The sequence below is a fragment of the Pan troglodytes genome, chromosome 5, assembly GCF_028858775.2.
Source record: "Pan troglodytes isolate AG18354 chromosome 5, NHGRI_mPanTro3-v2.0_pri, whole genome shotgun sequence".
NCBI classification, from domain to species: Eukaryota; Metazoa; Chordata; class Mammalia; order Primates; family Hominidae; genus Pan; species Pan troglodytes.
The window spans coordinates 128,453,258-128,471,325 of record NC_072403.2 but is presented as its reverse complement, the minus strand read 5'-3'; the positions used below and the strand labels follow the sequence as shown (position 1 = coordinate 128,471,325).

The 18,068-nt window shown below is 36.5% G+C and overlaps 2 protein-coding genes across 3 annotated transcripts in view; one reads left to right on the top strand and one right to left on the bottom strand.

Annotated features, from left to right (window-relative positions):
• Positions 1–619: 619 nt before the first annotated feature.
• Positions 620–17,916, bottom strand: CALHM4 (calcium homeostasis modulator family member 4). 2 transcript variants are annotated; one of them, XM_016956204.2, is made up of 3 exons: positions 17,814–17,916; positions 7,391–7,457; positions 620–3,915 (listed from the first exon to the last, which is right to left on the bottom strand). In XM_016956204.2, the coding sequence occupies exons 1-3, from the start codon at positions 17,870–17,872 to the stop codon at positions 3,529–3,531; spliced, it is 513 nt and encodes a 170-aa protein (XP_016811693.1). In that variant the 5' UTR covers positions 17,873–17,916; the 3' UTR covers positions 620–3,528. The 2 variants fall into 2 exon arrangements, with proteins under 2 accessions (XP_016811693.1, XP_009450152.1); XM_009451877.3 differs by lacking the exon at positions 17,814–17,916 and having other exon boundaries at positions 7,391–8,722.
• The window catches only part of TRAPPC3L (trafficking protein particle complex subunit 3L), a 50,735-nt gene continuing 48,567 nt past the window's right edge, over positions 15,901–18,068 (top strand). The window contains exon 1 of the mRNA XM_016956201.4: positions 15,901–16,227. Coding sequence (XP_016811690.1) covers positions 16,186–16,227 — 42 coding nt within the window. The 5' untranslated portion in view covers positions 15,901–16,185. The remainder of the gene's footprint in view (positions 16,228–18,068) is intronic.

Below are 18,068 nucleotides of genomic sequence, written 5' to 3'. Positions count from 1 at the left end.
TACTCAATGAATTAATAAAGAATTAATGTTATTTAATATCATTTCAGCAAGTTACTTTCTAATGGGTGACTATTTGTCACGTGTCCAAAGGTGTAACTAGGATAATTTGTTAAAAGTTACTGGCATACAGGGAGCACTACTTGTTTTTGCTACTACTACTGTCACCACATATGGGTGCAGACACTTGTTTTGACCACTGGGTGGCAGCAGAGGAAACCATACTTGAAATCCATGCGTTTTGTTTTGTTCCTGAAGTTCTGGTATACTGAAATTACAGAAGCTTCATCATACTTGGTTGTTACTGCAGCTGGAAATACCATTTATTGCTCTTCGGTCCAGACGTCACATTTATGGATTTACGCCCCCCAGCTCAAGAAGCCAGTTGCGTAGCAGTCTACGCTCTTCAGCCTGCCAGTATCTGTTCTTTATTGACTGGTACTAAATTTCTGTAGACTCTATTTAGAAGTTAAAGTTGTATCTCCACACCTTATGTTTTCAAGATAGCAAATATCTACCTAGTCTTGCATTCAGAAGGCCTTTGGTTGGCCATGATACTTCAAACTTTCATAGGATTAATGTGATGTCCCTTTGTGATACAAACCAAATGCAAGAAAACAACTAGCAAAATCTCACTGTTGTTTATTACAATCATGCATTAGAATTTCTACAAAAAAATGAATGGAAGACTGAGAACAGAGAAAAGAGACACAGAGAAGGACAGAGTATAAATGCGGTTCTACTATTCAGCTTTGGAAAACATAAAGAAAGCTGAGTAAAACACATTTACACATTGGTTTGTATTTGTCTCCTGGGAAGGTGGCAACTTAGGTCATGATGGGACCGTGGAGGAGCTAATGAAATTAAGAAAGGAGCAGGTTTATATATGTCAAGCTCCAGGGTTTGATGTGGTAGCCAAAAGCATTTGGTAGCAAAATATAAAGTAGTATTAGCACATAATTGACTTTAATTATATGTTTTATAATTACATAAATCCATTAAGCATAAAGGGGAGGGAGTACCATGTTCTTAATGAAAAAGTTTCATTTAACTAGCTGTGGAAAAAAAAATGCTATAGACCATAGCACCCCCCCCAAAAAATACTAAAAATTCCATTTATTTGATCTGAGATAATGTACTGTAAGATGAAATCCCAGGGGTGTGTACTACCTTTTAAATGTTCACATAGATGCTATAAATCACTCTGAAGCCATGTAGAAGAGCCAACGAATATTTAGAATCCTTTGCCAGAAAGTTATAGGGGAAGATCATGATTAACTGGCTCAAAATATAAAATTTTTACATCATACACTAAAAGAGTTTGATGTAGAAAGGGCTTCAGAAGCTAGTGGAAATAGTTTCCTGGTATTAGGGTATAAACAACTATTAATCTTTCTGATGATGTAATGCTATAACTTCAAATATTCTTTGATTTTGTTGTTAACCGAAAATCTTATTGAAGAGTCTTTACTGTGGTATAGTTCCTGACAACTAATAAACTAATTCTGAGCATGGTTGAAAGTGTTCATTTAACTAGTATGTTCCAATACAGAGGAATATAAAAAATTATCAGTTATATAGGAACAGAATTTTAGAACTGGAGCAGACCTTAGGGAACAAAATGGATGTGACATTCCATATTTACACAGTTCATTTGTATCAGTGTGGAACTAGAACCCTAGTTGCCTTCCACAACATACTTCTATTTGTATTTTTAACATCCTTCATGTAATGTCATATCAGTACTGAGTGTAGAGTTAGTAGACAAACTGGAATGGCTTTCCTTGATGACTTGAAAAAGATCAGTACATTTACATTCTTTTAAAAGTGGAATGCCAGTAAATGTTTTCAGAGAAAGCTCAGATTCAGAGTTGGGGACATTTTCCTTCCAAGAGAAGCAACGTGGGTCTACTACCATTTCAGAAAGATGTATGCATATTGACCTGTATATATATATAAACATAAACATAAAAATCGTACTTGATGTAAAAGAGACCTTAAGCAGTTATTTAGTTCAGTTATTTTCTTCCAAGAGGTAAAATATTATCATCCCTTTTATTGTATAGATGAAAAAAATCCAGGGTCCAGAGAGATGGACTGATTTGTCCAAGGTCAAATGACAGATGAGTAATGGTGAGGGCAGGACAGTTCTCCTGTCCCAGCAAAGAGCTACAATATGCAGTCTCTTATTGAAGGACAAAACAAAACCTGAAAACATTTTGATTTCTTAAAAATTCATTTTCTGCTTCTTCCTATTAAGTTCAAGGACCCAGAACTTTATAGAAAATAAAACCTTCCATAATTGTGTAAAAGTAGATTACCAAGTAATTGATTGTATTTTAGATAGTATAGTCAAGTTCCTTGGTCTCCTTGAAAGTGAATCTTGAAAATTGGATTGACTATTGGCAGTTGGTCCACTGTCCAGTAAGCATTGTTTTGACTGAAGAAATAAATAGACAGAATGCCCTCAGACAACTTATTTTTGCTAATGAGCAAGTTGCTTCAGTGAACGTAGCAAAAATCAGGCACGAGTCACTATATATCACAGAAATAATCTAGATAAATTAGAAAATTGTCCAGATACTGTAGGCTGCATTTAGTAAAGCCAGGCAGAGCAACACCAAGCAGGAATTATCCTCTTTTGTAGTTACAGATAATGGATATACAAGTACAGACTGCAGTTTTGGTTTCACAAATGGATTTTGAGTGCAAAGGTGCAATTTGGTAATGAAAAGGTACAAATGGTATCTCTGGAGTAGAGCACAGTGGAGAAGCTTTCTAGAAGAAACTTTATATGTAGTGGCCATAAAAATGCTCCTAGTATGGAGGTGCTACAAATAACATGATACTAATAATGATACAATAATATATCATTGTCCCCAGGTTATAGTACAGTAACTCAAGAGCTTCCTGCATGGGCTTCTCCCTCACATGTTACTGGATTAGAAAGAGGTTTCTGTCCTGCTTCCCAAAAGGTCAGATATTTAGGTCTGAAGAAAGAGGGGGAGGCTGTGAAAAGTTCTGGATATTATATAAAGGTAGAAACTGATAAAACCAGAAAATAGAGGCAGGGAAAATGGTGAATAGAAGACATGGAATGCAAAAGAGAAAGAGAGAAAGTAACATTCATTAGCATCTATTTTTATGAAAGACACTGTGCTAAACACTTTGTATTATCATGTTTAATTCTCATAATAGCTCTAGGAGGTAGCTACAATGTGCAGATGACAAAATGGCACTCAGAAATATTAATTTTCACACAGCTACTAAGTAACAGAACTAAGATGCAAATTTCCATGTGACTTCACATTCCACTCTAGGCATTACCAGACCATTGGCAAAATTTCAAAATGAGAGATTGGCACAATTATCTAATAGATTGATTTTAGAAATAATATTTGAGATGGACTTACGTAAACAAATATCAGAGAGAAAGAAAAAGATGAAGAGATTACATTGAAATGGCCTGATCATAAAAGCCATAAAAGCCAAGTATCTGCTAAGCAACCTGACTCATGAAAGGTGCTGTAATCAAGGTTTTAATTCAATACCTCTTGATCTGTCTTCCTCATTATCCTCATCCACCCTATTTCCAAGGAAGCTATAGTGACCTTGCAAGTCATCACCCATGCATAAAAGAGTGGGTACTGAAATATCTTTCCAGTCCTGACAAGAAGGAATGCGGATGTGTTTGACGTCTTCACTCCCGGGAATGAAGCCAAATAGCTTCTTTATGCGATGCATCATGAGGAGCCGAGAGTGCTGCTCTGCTGCTTGTTCAAAGAGTTCTCTCTCATTCTGGAGGTGGCTGGTCCAGTAGCAATGTTGCAGAGAGGTGAGGGGAGAGCAGCACTTTGCCACACAGCAGGAGACTAAGGCAGCGATGGTTGCCAAGGTGATCAAAATCCAACCCAGCATCTTCACATCATTATTAAAAAGAAAAACAGGAAGTATCAATACATCAAATATTCAAGCAACAGCCATGGGAGGGGGGATTCCTACAAACCTAAGAACTAAAATATGGACATAAAATTTGCTTTTCCCATCTTTAGTATATCAACAACGTGCTAATGATATGATTTGGAAATAGGTCTGATGGAGGGCATAGGCCCAGCCATTTCAACTTCATTTTTGAGTTACAAAGAAATTTGACCAGTTAACTTGGAATGGATTCTAAGTAATGTCCTTGAAGTGACAGATGCTATAACCCACCAATTAACCTTACATATGATACATACCTTTCTTTGCTTTTAGTTCAACCTTACTTCTCAACTATCAGTTACAGGCCTATGCATTCTTTGGGTGTTTAATAAGTATTTGATAATGATGGTGATGAAAATGATATGATACATAATAATAGTAACCTTCTAAGGCATCTTCAATGATGTACCAACAGGTGTTCATTGATATTTCTTCCTGAATTGCACTTTCCTCTTATCTTTTGCAGCTAAAAAGCAAGTCAGTGAAGAGACTCATGTTTCTAAATGTATTATAAATAGCATAGTTGGCTGGGTGTGGTGGCTCATACTTGTAATCTCAGTACTTTGGGAGGTCAGGCAGGCAGATCATTTGAGGCCAGGAGTTTGAGAATAGCCTGGCCAACATGGTGAAACCCTATCTCTACTAAAAATACAAAAATTAGTCGGGCATGGTGGCACATGCCTGTAATTCTAGCTACTCGGGAGGCTGAGGCACGAGAACTTCTTGAACCCAGAAGGCAGAAGTTGCGCTGAACCCAGATCATGCCATAATAATGCTCAGGTGACAGAGAGAGACTCCATCTCAAAAAAAAAAAAAAAAAAAAGATTAAAAATAAATGAATAGCATAGTCACTGTGCCATGTAGTAACATATTGTTTTCCTTTTCATTTCCCTTGTCCTCAAATAATCATTTGCTGACCAGTTTCATTATGTGTCTTTGAAACATACTTTAAAAGGAAAATGAACTAGTTTTTGAGACTATTTAGTGTCGGCTTTTAAAGATTGACTCAAATGGCTGTTTGCTATTCTTAGAATCCTTTTTTTCTTTTCATTTTACTGTTTTCAATATTTTGCACTTCTTATGTAAAGTGAGAGAGGTAAGTTCCACATATTTAGGGACGCTAGCAGTATGCAGCCACAGTTTGGGTAGTGAAGGCCTCTTCTGCATCTTGTGATTTACCAACAGGCCTGAAGTTTCCAGTGTGTGCACAGTGGGATAGTTGTACTCTACGGAGGCTAAAACCTACAAAGTGGTATTTATTACCATTTAACTAAACAGAGGCCAGCATGGCGGAGGAAAAGCCATCCCAGATGCCCATTAACCTATAAACAATCATTTACTGAGCTCCAGGTTGACCTTCCCCCATGTGTAATACATGTGCTTGGTTATGGGGAACTCAGATGTGAATAATTAAAGATGCATTCATTTTCTCTATAATTTTTAAGCCTAAAAAAGGAGACAAATGAGCAATCCAAGAAATATGGTACAATGGGATAGTTTTTGATATGAGTAATCAGAGCACCCGAGGAAGCACAATGGAATGAACTCACTTAAGGGAAAGGAGTATCAGGGAATACTTCCCAGAGGAGATAATGCAAAAGCCTAAATTATTAAAAAGAAGTTCATCAAATGCAAGAAGGTAAAGAGAGTTCTAAGAAGGTAAAGGAAAATAGCATGAATAGTTGGCAGAACCTCAAGACATTTGGACTCACATGCTCATAGGAGTCATGTAAAAGTGGTCAAGGGCCAGATGTTGAAGCCTTGCATGTTATGCCAAGAAAGTGGGTTTGTTCTTAGGCTAGTAGAAAATCACTGAAGGGCTTTATATGCAGTAGGGAAGGGATCTCATCATTCAAGTTGCACTTAGAAAGATATTTTTGGCATATATCTAGAAGGCAGATTGACATGGAGTGAAGTTAATGTCAGGAAGATATTTTAGAATAGGGCATGGGCAAAGAAAAGATTTGAATTCAAGGTGATTTTGTGGTCAATTCACAAAAATCTAACTGAAAAATAATGTATATTCTTGAAATGTGATTGAGACAGTCACAGAAGATGGCCTAGTGAAATGGAAATAGCATGATCTTGGGATATCTTGATCCAGTTTATTAGCCCTGAATTATACAAGTTACATAAACTTTTTGAGCTTTGATTTACTTATCTGTAAAATGGGGTAGTAATATCAGTCTCTCAATATTATCAGGACTAGAATTAAGATATGAAATATTTATACAGTATGTGATAAGTACATCAATAAATGTAAGCTTTGTTGTCACAAAACCAAACAATCTACTGGCAATGGTACTCAGAACTGTAAAACTGTCTTTTCACAGAAATCTGTGTATGCGTTTAATAACACATTTTGTTTTGACTTTAAGAAAATCTTACCAATGTGTGTTACATTTTAGCTTTTCTTAAGCAAGAAAATTATTTTAAGTTATAATTTTTGTATTGATTTTTTGAATTTTCACATATTTTTACATAGCTCCTCTGAGCATTAGGGCTAGTATTTAAAAAGTTAAGACAGAGCATATCTAATGGTATTTCTAACTTTTTAAAAACTGGGCCATATTGCAATAACTTGATATTCTGTGTCTTGATAGTAGCTTTTCCCAACTAAATAACTTTAGCATTTCTGAAATGTAATAACTCTAAGGTTACCAGTCAAAAAATATGCATGCCTTTGCAATAAGTAGTTTTAAAAAGCCATGTTTTTACTATATGACGATGATTTCAAAATGTGTTTTTTCCTCAGATCCCTTGGAGAAATTGATGACAGCAGTGTCACTCTTTCTACTGACAAAATGCACAATAGCACTTTTAAAATTCAACCTATAAATGTAGTAGGGTTCAGGCTTTCTTCCCACCCCACCTCACTTTCTGACATAAACCTATCCATAGACACCAAATTTAGAATCATAACTGGAGTTATTTTTCATCATAATTAAGCTTCTTATAATTTTAGATGAGATAGTAATATATAAGAATGCATATTTAAGAATATATATATACAGAAAATGGGATTTACTAATATAGCAATAATATTCATAACAATATCTAAAATCTATTGTTCTTAATATAGATTCTAGAAATCATATTAAACACTCCAGATATATTGGTAATTTATTCCCCAAAGCAGCCCCATGTGGTAGGTGCCATTAATATCCCCATTTTACTCAAGGTTTTGCAGGTTAATAAGTGGCAAAGCAAGACTAAAACTCAGTTCTGCTGACTCCAAAGCCCAACATCCTAACTATATATATTTGCTCAGTAGAACTCACTTTGATGAACAGCATCTAGTATTGTGTTCTATAATCAGAGAATGTAAGAAGCAGTAGGAATCTGAAATGTTTCCATTGACTGTAGTTCTATAGGATAACATAACAGAGGGAAAAAAATTCTAAAAACTTACCTGTGACTGGTATCTGTGCAGAAGAGCTATTTCATCTCTTACTAGGATCACGTCAGAAGGAGCTGATCTGCAACATGGAAACCCAGCTAGGATCTCTTCTCGTTTGCTGGCACTGACATTATCAAACATTGGGTAATGGTCCACAGATGCAAATTCACTTGCTGCACATTCATAGTACGTGCCTGTCAGCAGGGTCACCGCCAGCCAAGTTAAAGGAGCAATAACTGCCCTCCCAGTGATGCTGAAGAACCTAAGGCAAGCCAGCTTGCACTCTAGGGGGCTGATTCTCCTGTGTGGAGGGGCACAGCTGCAGCAGTATTCACCGGTAATTGTCCACATTTGGCTTCTCAGAGCAAAGCCAGCAACGAGAAGGATCAAGGCAGGAATGACAAGAAAAGCAGAACCATAATAGAAATTTTTTCCAACCTGACAAGGACAGCTGAATGTAGAAGAGGAGAAGAGTTGTTGCCCACCAATAGTCAAGGCTGCAATTAAAGAATTGATAAATATTCCATTTCTCTGCAGAGAAGACACAATATTGTTGAGAGTTGGGCACATCTTGGGAAGCTCTTACACAAATCAGCTTGTGGCCCTTTCTGATCATTAGACTCCACCAGCTATAACCATTTTATGGGATCTTACTGGTTTAACTGGTTGTGTCAAGTGATCCAACATCCTTACATGTTTAAAGGATTCTAGCATCTTTCCTTGTGTACTTTGAAAACCCTGAGCTCAGATTGATTACAGCTGAAAGAAATTGAGGGAGAGCTCCTTTAGGTATGAGTGAAGGGGGGAATTTCTTTTTTTTAACTATAATAAAAGGAGGGTGGCTTGCTTAGAAAGCAGACTGCCTCCATCTTTCTATGTGCTGCTTTGTATGACACAAAATGCTGAGCACCAGCAAATAGAGCATTGAAAGCAAAACAGAGACATTCTTAACCTTGTACTAGACTAGAATCTCGTCACCATAAAATTATAATAAAATGAATAATGGAAATTATTAAATACTAGAGCAATCCAAAATTTAGGGCTGGCTGGAATGTTCCTAAGGGTTCTGCTAGAAGAGCTCAAAAGATTTCCCAAAGGAAAGAACAAGGCTAGATGCCCCTAAAGCCAAATCACAACAAAATATTCTAACTTTGCATAAAAATTTTAAATCTGCTTGCATTGACAGAATATTGCTATATGCTGCTTAAAAATTTAAGTTGCAGATTTGTTTACATGTATCTTTTTGTTATATGAAAATGTGATATTTGTTTTGTTGTTGTTGTTGTTGTTTTTGAGACGGAGTCTCGCTCTGTCTCCCAGGCTGGAGTGCAGTGGCGCGATCTCGGCTCACTGCAAGCTCCGCCTCCCGGGTTCACGCCATTCTCCTGCCTCAGCCTCGTGAGTAGCTGGGACTACAGGCACCCGCCACCACGCCCGGCTAATTTTTTGTATTTTTAGTAGAGACGGGGTTTCACCGTGTAAGCCAGGATGGTCTCGATCTCCTGACCTCGTGATCCGCCCGCCTCGGCCTCCCAAAATGCTGGGATTACAGGTGTGAGACACCTCGCCCGGCCGATATTTGGTTTTTAATAAAGTTATATATCTATATAAACAAAAAGTAAGATGTTTTCTGTGTGTATTTAACCAGTAAATATTTATTATAGAATTTCTATATAAAGGGCACTGAACTAGGCTTGACTGGGCTTATAAAAAGTGAATATGATACACATTTTCTCTTCTCAAATAAACTTTTAACTGGACATGGTTAAATACATAATTAGTGAAAGGAAATGTAGTACTGAGAAATTCACCCAAAATGCAGTACAGACAAAGAAATAAAATAATTATTTTTGAAAACAGTTAAGCAACTACACAATCTGTCTAGTAGGAGTTCTGGAAGAAAAAAGGAAGGAATAGACAGGCAATATTTGAAGAAGAAATAACTGAGAACTTTGCAGAATCAAAGAAAAGTTCTTATATCTGAAGAATGTTGGTAATTCTGAGCAATATAAAGAAAAATAAACGCACAACTAAACACAGAATAAAACTGCAGAATGTGAAAAAATAGATACTCTTTAAAACTACCAGAAAGAAAAAAACAGATAATCTACAAAAGAATGGCAATGACTGACAGCAGACTTCTCATCAATAACAATAAAGACCAGAAGATATTATCTTCAGAGTGCTTAGTACCAGCCAAACTATCATTCAAGATAGAGCAAAATAAAGACACATCAAGGCTAAGGGAATTTACCATCCACAGAACCTCATTAGGAGGATTACTAAAGGATATATTACAGCAAAAAGGAAAATGAGCCCCAAGGAAAGACACAGGAGCAAAAAATAATGATGGGCACAAGTATAATCTTTTAAAAGTCCATTCAATTCAGAAATAACTAATTTTTATTTCAAAATATACAACTAAAGCTATATATTATTATAATAAGATGTCACTACATATCTACTAAAATGTCTAAAATAAAGACTAGCCATACCAAATGTTGGCAAGGAGGCAGAGCAACTGAAATTCTCATACACTGATGGTGGGAATGTGAAATGGAGTAACCACTTTGGAAAACTGTTATTTTATTTAAAAGGTAGCCATACATCTGCCATATAACATAAGCATGTGTCTCCTAGTTACTTACACAAGAGAAATGAAAGCACATGTCCACATGAAAACTTGCACATGAATGTCCATAGCAACCCTATTTAGAATAGCCAAAAGCTGGAAACAACCCAAATGTTCATCAACAAAGGAATGAATCAACAAAGTATTATACATTCATACAATGGAATACTACTCAGCAAAAAAAAGGATAAAACAATTGAAGTAATGGCAAAAACCACTATTACATTTGCACCAACCTAATATATATTAATACAATAACTTGAATGAATTCAGAAATAATTTTCTGGATGAAATAATTCAGGAAAAGGAGTATATAATGTATGATTCTTTTAATGTAAAATTCTAGGAAATGTAAATTAATCTATACCGACAGAAAACAGACCAGTGCTTGCCTAAGAAGTCTGAAAGTAGGGATAAGAAGAGAGGGATTACAAAGGAATATGAGAAATATCCCTTTGTAATTCTGGGGTTATATCAACTTGTGCCACGGAATTTTAATTTAGAGAGGTGACTGAGTGACAACACAAAGAGGCCAATGCCATTTAAATAATTTATTGCTACATAAGGTCACGGGGGTGCATCAGGTTTGGTCAGGGGACAGAAGGAGGCAGGGAAAGCCTAACTAGAGCCTTTATTGGGTACTCTGTGGAAAAGGCAAGGCAGGGCAGGGAAAACACTTAGGGTTGGCTAGCTTAAACAATTCTGATTGGCCTTGGGGCACAGAGGTTAGCCCTACGCGCCCACGACCTGGCCATAGTTTACTTAGGGGAGGGTAAATATTGGCTTGGTGTATGAGAATTAGATAAGGAAATGGTTCAGAGTATGGTCTCTGATCACAGGGGAGATGTAAGCAACTTGGCCATTATTTGACCTAGTAATTAATGGATGCCAAATAGACAAATACAGAATCTGAGAAAATACAACTAGGACAGGGATGATGGAAATGTTAATTATATTGATTTATTTGGTGGCTTCAGGCGTGTAAGTGTAATCACTAAAAGAATAGAAATCCAACGCATAGATCATTCAAAAAAGAGGAAATACAAAGAGAATATTGACAGGAAAGGAGAGAGTAAACAAGGGAAAGAGGATGGTAAAGAGAAAACAGAAAATAATGGTAGAAATGGGACTAAATACATCAATAATCACAACAAAAAATTTTTTTCAACAGCTAACAGTTGAAACACTAGGCACTGCTCTAAGAACTTTATGTTATTTAATTCCTACAATAACCCTATGATGAGATACTAATATTATCCTCAATGTTTTTATAGATGAGAGGACTAAGGTGTGGAGAGATTACCCAGGAAAATTACCCTGGCACTTCTGCCCATCACACACAGATGAGCGGAAGTGCCAGGACTGGGACTCAGGTGGTCTAACACATGCTTTTAACCACTATTCCAGAACTAGATTAAACTTTACCTACAAAGTCACTGAAAAATAGAGTCATGCTGCTTACGAGTGACACTCTCAAAACTATACCACACACAATGCTTGAAAATAAAGGTACTGAAATATATATCAATGGGAACAATAATATTAATAGAAGGCAAAACTTAACCAAAAAGTGTCACAAGGAATAATTTTGGCAATTGTCAACTTGTAGTCTGTGATTGTATAACTTTGAAATATATAAAGCAATAACTGATCAAATTATAAAGAACAATTTTTATAATTATGGATGTGTGTGTGTGTATATATATATATAATTTAAGATGGAGTTTTGCTCTTGTCGTCCAGTCTGGAGTGCAATGGCTTGATCTCGGCTCACTGCAACCTCTGCCTGCCAGGTTGAAGCGATTCTCCTGCCTCAGCCTACCGAGTAGCTGGGATTACAGGCATGCACCACCATGCCCAGCTAAATTTTGTATTTTTAGTAGATACAGGGTTTCACCATGTTAGCCATGCTGGTCTCAAACTTCTGACCTCAGGTGATCCACCTACCTCGGCCTCCCAAAGTGCTGGGATTACAGGCGTGAGCCACCACGTCTGGCTGGAGAGATATTTTTAATATACTTTTATCAGAAATGAATCCATCAAATAAATATCAGAAAATATATAAAATACACAAAGAACAAACTTAGCAAATTTTGTCTGAGAGTTTTATATATATAAATAATATATAATGTATTTACATTTCAAAACAGCTAGAAAAGAGGTCTTGAAATGTTCTCAACACATACAAATGATAAATACTCAAGATGATGGATACGCTAAATGCCCTAACTTGATCATTGTATATTCTATCCATGTACCTCATAAATATCATGTATCAACACAAAAATTTAAAAAAGCAAAGCCTGAAGTGTATATAGTGACATGTTCAGTAAAACTCAATAGTAAATGCCACATCTTTCCTTAGGCTTATACTTTTATTTTTATTTTTTACATATATGTACATTTTGAGACGGAGTCTCACTCTGTCACCCAGGATGGAGTGCAGTGGCACCATCTCGGCTACTGCAACCTCCACCTCCCAGGTTCAAGCGATTCTCTTGCCTCAGCCTCCCAAGCAGCTAGGATTACAGGTGCCCTCCACCACACCTGGCTAATTTTTTTGTATTTTTAGTAGAGATGGGGTTTCGCCATGTTGGCCAGGGTGGTCTCGAACTCCTGACCTCAGGTGATCCACCGACCTCGGTCTCCCAAAGTGTTGGGATTACAGACGTGAACCACCATGCCCGGCCTTCTTATGTTTAAAATTTTATATTTAAAAATGAACTTAATTAAAGTACAGATGGTCCCCACCTTACAATTGTGTGAAGGCAATACACATTCAGGAGAAACCCTACATCAAACATGCACACAACCATTCTGTTTTTTATTGTCAGTGCAGTATTCAATAAATTACATGAGATATTCAATACTTTAATATGAAATAGGCTTTCTGTTAGATGATTTTGCTCAACTGTAGGCTAATGTAAGTGTTCTGAGCATGTTAAGGTAGGCTAGCTTAAGCTATGCTGCTCGGTACATGAGGTATATTAAATGCATTCTGACTTCTGAATGGTTTGTCGGGATATAACCCTATCACAAGTTGAGGAGCATCTGTATAAGGGGAGTGAGGAAGTGGGGAAGGAAATTGTAGACCATTCTTTCAGGGAAGTATGTAGTAAAGGATGGAGCATAGATTGATTAGAAAACATTATTGGATTGTAAAATTCTTGCTGTAAAGGAGTTTGTAGATGATACATTCCCAAGTTTTACTATTGCTTACTGTTGAAAGAACTAATCACTTCATCTGCAGTGCCAGTGTGTAACTTGCTAATGACTGTGAATGATTACATTTATGAGTAATCAATTTTCTTAGTTCTTTTGTGATGCTATAATACTTCAGACTAGTATAAACACCAGAAATTTATTTTTTACAGTTCTGGAGGTTGGGAAGTACAAGATCAAGGTGCTGGCATTGTTTTCTGGCAAGGGCTCTTCTCTGCTTCCAAGATGGCACCTTGTTGCTATATCCTCACATAGCAGAAGAGCAACAAAAGTCTAAGCTATTTCCTTCCAGCCCTTTTATAAGGTGCTAATTCATTCATAAGGGCAGAGCCTTCATGACCTAATCACTTCCCCAAAGGCCCCAACTCTTAAAACTACCACAATGGGCATTAAGTTTAAACACATAAATTTTAGGGACATTCAGACCTTTGCCTTCTCTGATAGTTTGCGGGTGATCATACAACCGACAGATCAGCGGATGTCATCCTCTATTAGCACCTTCCCAAGTGTCTACTCTGCTGCCCATGTATTCCCAAAGGACCAGCATAGGGGCATAGCTCAATTCACCATTTACTTGGGTTGGTTGACTGCAGTGCAGTTTTACCAGACTGAAGAATGTGTCTTTCTCCTAACCCCAGTTCCAAATTTAGTCCTAACAAGCCTAAAGAACTCTTAGTAAAACAGGAAAAACTTTGCTTATGCATTATCTTGGAATAATTCTTTCCTAGTTGGCTGCCAGGGCAGACATTATAGATCATGTACCTGCTTGAAACATCATCTCTGTGCTTTCTTCTATTTAAGGGAGGAGTACATTTACATTAAAAAACGAGTCTGGGGAACACAGGGCTCACTTGCATCCTAAGAGCTGCTGAAGACTAGTAGGTTTCATAGACTGAAAACCAGCAAACCAGTGTCCTGTGATGGTGAGTACAGCTGTGGTCGTGAAGGTTGTGCTTTGTACAGTAGCACCTGGCAGGGGCTCTGCTCCTTCCTTAAGCTCGTGTCTTGACTGGAAGGTCAATGGAGCAGAGGGGAGCCATGTCAGTCTGAAGTAAAAGCCGGCTTTTTCCAATACATCCAATGACATCCCGAATTCTCCCGATGGCCCTAATGTGACCATACCACAGCCATTAGAGTTTGGTGAAATTGATTCCAGTACTGCCATCACCTCGCAGCAAGCACACAGGCCCTTTCTAGGTTATTCTCTGGGGTATCTTACTCAGAACTAGGATTGCCCACAAATTGACCCAGCAACATGCTGTCCCTGCACCTTAGTAAGCTTTTTGAGTCTGCCTCTAAAATAGTTTGCTCTAACATGATTAGAGTGTGTGTGGTACAAAATAAATTTGACTTGGAATCATCAAATTTAGCCCAAATCCCTTCTTGTTGCCAACATCCAGATAACCTTGAATACATTTCTCAACCTCTCTACTTTTAGATTCTTATCCTGTAAAATGGCCATGATTACAGTACTATTTCACAGATTGTATCTGAATTAAAATGAGATGAAGAGAACGAAAACCATTTGTAAACTGTAAATTTGATATACATATAAGTCGTTATTATTTGCTACTGAAAAACTCTCCACCCCATACCCCACAACTAAGTGAAATTAATTTTCCTGAGATCATAGTGTCATAGAACATATGCAGTGATGGAAATGCCTTAGGTATTGTAGAATTCCATTCAATTTATCCAACCACAAGAATAACCTATAGTAACTAGTTATTATATGGTGCATTTTAATGTGTTTTACGGTACACCTCGTCTCTTTGGTTCTCACAATTATTCTGTGAGGTGAGTGATATTGTTGCCATTTTGCAAATGTGGAAACTGAGCCATAGAGCAATAAAATGGCTTGCCCAATGCCACACAGCCAGTAAATGGTAGGGCTGCAACAGCCTGAGCCTTCTAAATCCTCCTAGGTTCTTTCAACTACACCACACTTTTCGTCAAAGTATTCTTGAGTCTGTCACTTTATAGCAAGAATTTGCCAGAACAAATAGGACTAATGGACTCAAACTATAAGTAGAAGAAAATTATTTTCCTAAACTGAGTTTTCCGCTTCCATTTCTGGAAAGATTTTGATCCTACTCTGCACCCTGCAGTTGTCAAGGTGAAAGGATTTTTTTATTTGAACTTTAAGTATTTCTGCATAAATAAAGAGAGCCTTCAATAGCTTACGTCTCAGGAACTCTCAAAAGAAAGCTAAGGGCTTACTTTCTCTATCAGAATCATTATACATTATGATATTGTAGAGCGCCCATTTTGAACAACAGTTTTGTAAGAAAATATTGCCCATTCTATCACTCCTTAATGTTGTTGATTGCTGCTAATGAAAAGCAAAAAAGTTACCAGATATATTTGAATACTGTAATCACACAAGATAGGGATCTATGGTTTTGGGGACAGTGTGATAACCATTGGTGTAGTTGAGGGATCAGGTTTTAACTCAGGATTTATTACCTACAGATTGCTGATCTTGTTTCTCTAATTCTTGCAACAATCAATCCAAGACTGAATAATGCTAACATTTAGATCTATCTTGGATTGCGAAGGTTTCTGTTTCTGATTTTAAAACAATGTCTTGGCCTGAGAACAAAACACCACTCTTGAACTCCCTTGGGCTAAAGAATTTTTTGAGTCGCAGTGCTTCAGGTCTGACTTCACATTATCAGCTTTTATGGCTCTAGATTACAATTCATCCTTACAAATGAAGCAGTTATTTGATCCATGGCAAGTTACGTGGCTATAAGACAATCCTGTTGTTCATGGTTTTTTTCCCTCTTCAGCTCAGCAAAGAGCAAAAGCAGCAGAGTGCAGAAGCAGCACTCCTGTCTCAAAGCGAGGAAGAGCTTACAAAAACAAAACAAAAAGACATGGACTGATACACCTCTAAGAAACAGGCAAAAGAAGAGAAATTGAAGATCATATTCTTCATCTATCAAGCACTATGTCTCGCCCTGCACACCGAAGACCAGAATACCATAAAATAGTAAGATCTTTCTTCAAAGAGATTTTTTCTACTTCAGAGAAAATGTTTTCTTGAGTGATTTCTGATTGATTTTAAAAACTGATGCTATAAGAATTTTTAGTGGAGGAAAGACAGTGTTCAGCGAAGTGAATCATAAATGAAACATCTAGGAATAATTATGATTATCTCCTACATAAAGAATAATCAATTCTTTATACACACTTTAAGGTCTTCTTTTCTGACTAATTATATCAATATGAGTGTCAATTTTTCCACCTCTGAAAGAAAATATGAAAATATTAGCAATTTTTTCTATTTCATACTTCAGGAAATGGGAACTTACATATATATGTATATGTATATATATGTATATATGTATATATATATGTGTGTATATATATAGTTGATTATGTGTAAAACTGAATCGAAATAGGTCATCAAAAAAGGATTGCCTTTAAAAATGTTTCCTAGTCTTACTGTAGCTTGGTATGTAATATCATCCTTTCTATATATTCCAGGTTAAGAGTTATTTATAAACCTTATTTTTTTGCAGATTAGTTTTAAATAATATTCTTTAATACTCTTATAGTTTTAGTCACTCAGATGCTACAGATACAAAAACTCATTGTTAACTTTAAAATTCTGTTAATTATGTCAGGAGACTGATGGGCATTTGATATAATTAAGTAATTTCAGACTTGGTGTTTAGAATTGTAGTGACTAACTAGCATACTTCAGTTTGAAATGCCTGCAGATACCTCCTCTGGCCTTCTGGGATCTTGATTTATTTTCCTGTGGGACTCTCAAGTGCTAAAAATATATGGTACATAGTTCATATTATACCGAAATCACTTGATTTTATAAAGCAGTTAAAATGTATTTTTATCCTGATACATTCATAACCTACTGAAATAGTTAATGATGTTCTTTCAGATATTCATATGATTATTTTTATTGTTTTAAAAACGATAAAGATAAACTTATGTTGACCTTTCCTGGCATCTGTGGTATGGATTTGAGACCCAATTGAACAGATAGTTCAAGGTACAGTCCTTGGCCATGAAGCAGAATAGAGAAAGCTGGCCTTTATGGGTACTGAACCAGAAACTCAGCTGGAAATAAAATAGATTTCAATATATAATAGTGCCCACCCATCAGGGACAGAGAAGAAATTCCACTATTTCAGTTTGGCCTTAATTATAAAGGGACACAATGTTGGGGCCATGGCATGTAGGTAGGGTATAATTTTTTCTACTTTTCTCTTTTTCAAATTCTTTTGTTTTACTGCTAGTCACAACAATCTCATCATTCTCTCTCTCTCTCTCTCTTCTTCACCTTTGCTTATCTTTATGCTGTAGCATTAGTACATGGCAGCACTTTGTCTTCTGCTGTGGCTCTTACATGTTGAGCAGACTTTTCATTGATAATTTACCAGCATTTCTTGTGATTTATTATTAGGTTCTTGGAAAAACCCTAAGCCAAACCTAAATTGTCTTAAGTTTTAGTTTTCATTTATAATTTACTCTAAAAATGGGACATATTTTGGAGATCTATAAGGAAATATCACATTCCCCTTTTTTCTCTAAGTAAAAAGAAAAGAAACTCACAAATTTGCTGCTACATTTGGGTTTATCCTGAAGGTCTCCTTGGCAGATCTGGGGGCCATTAGGGATTGTGCAGACGCCTGAGAAGTCTTATCCAATTCTTGCTTCCAACTGAAAACATGAATGGCATATATTTTAGAAAAACAGAAATTTATGTTAGAAATTAGTATTTTTAAAAAACTGTCCTCCATGAAAATACATTGCAAGTTATCATGTAAGCAAATGCATAGAGAGATGTTCTCATGTTACGAAATTCAT

Excerpts from the sequence above, each read along its gene's own strand:
- CALHM4 (XM_009451877.3), bottom strand. The coding sequence starts at position 7,948 with ATGTGCCCAACTCTCAACAATATTGTGTCTTCTCTGCAGAGAAATGGA. Across the intron at positions 3,916-7,390 it reads TGCACAGATACCAGTCACAG|ATGCTGGGTTGGATTTTGAT; the intron begins GTAAGTTTTTAG and ends AATGATGTGAAG.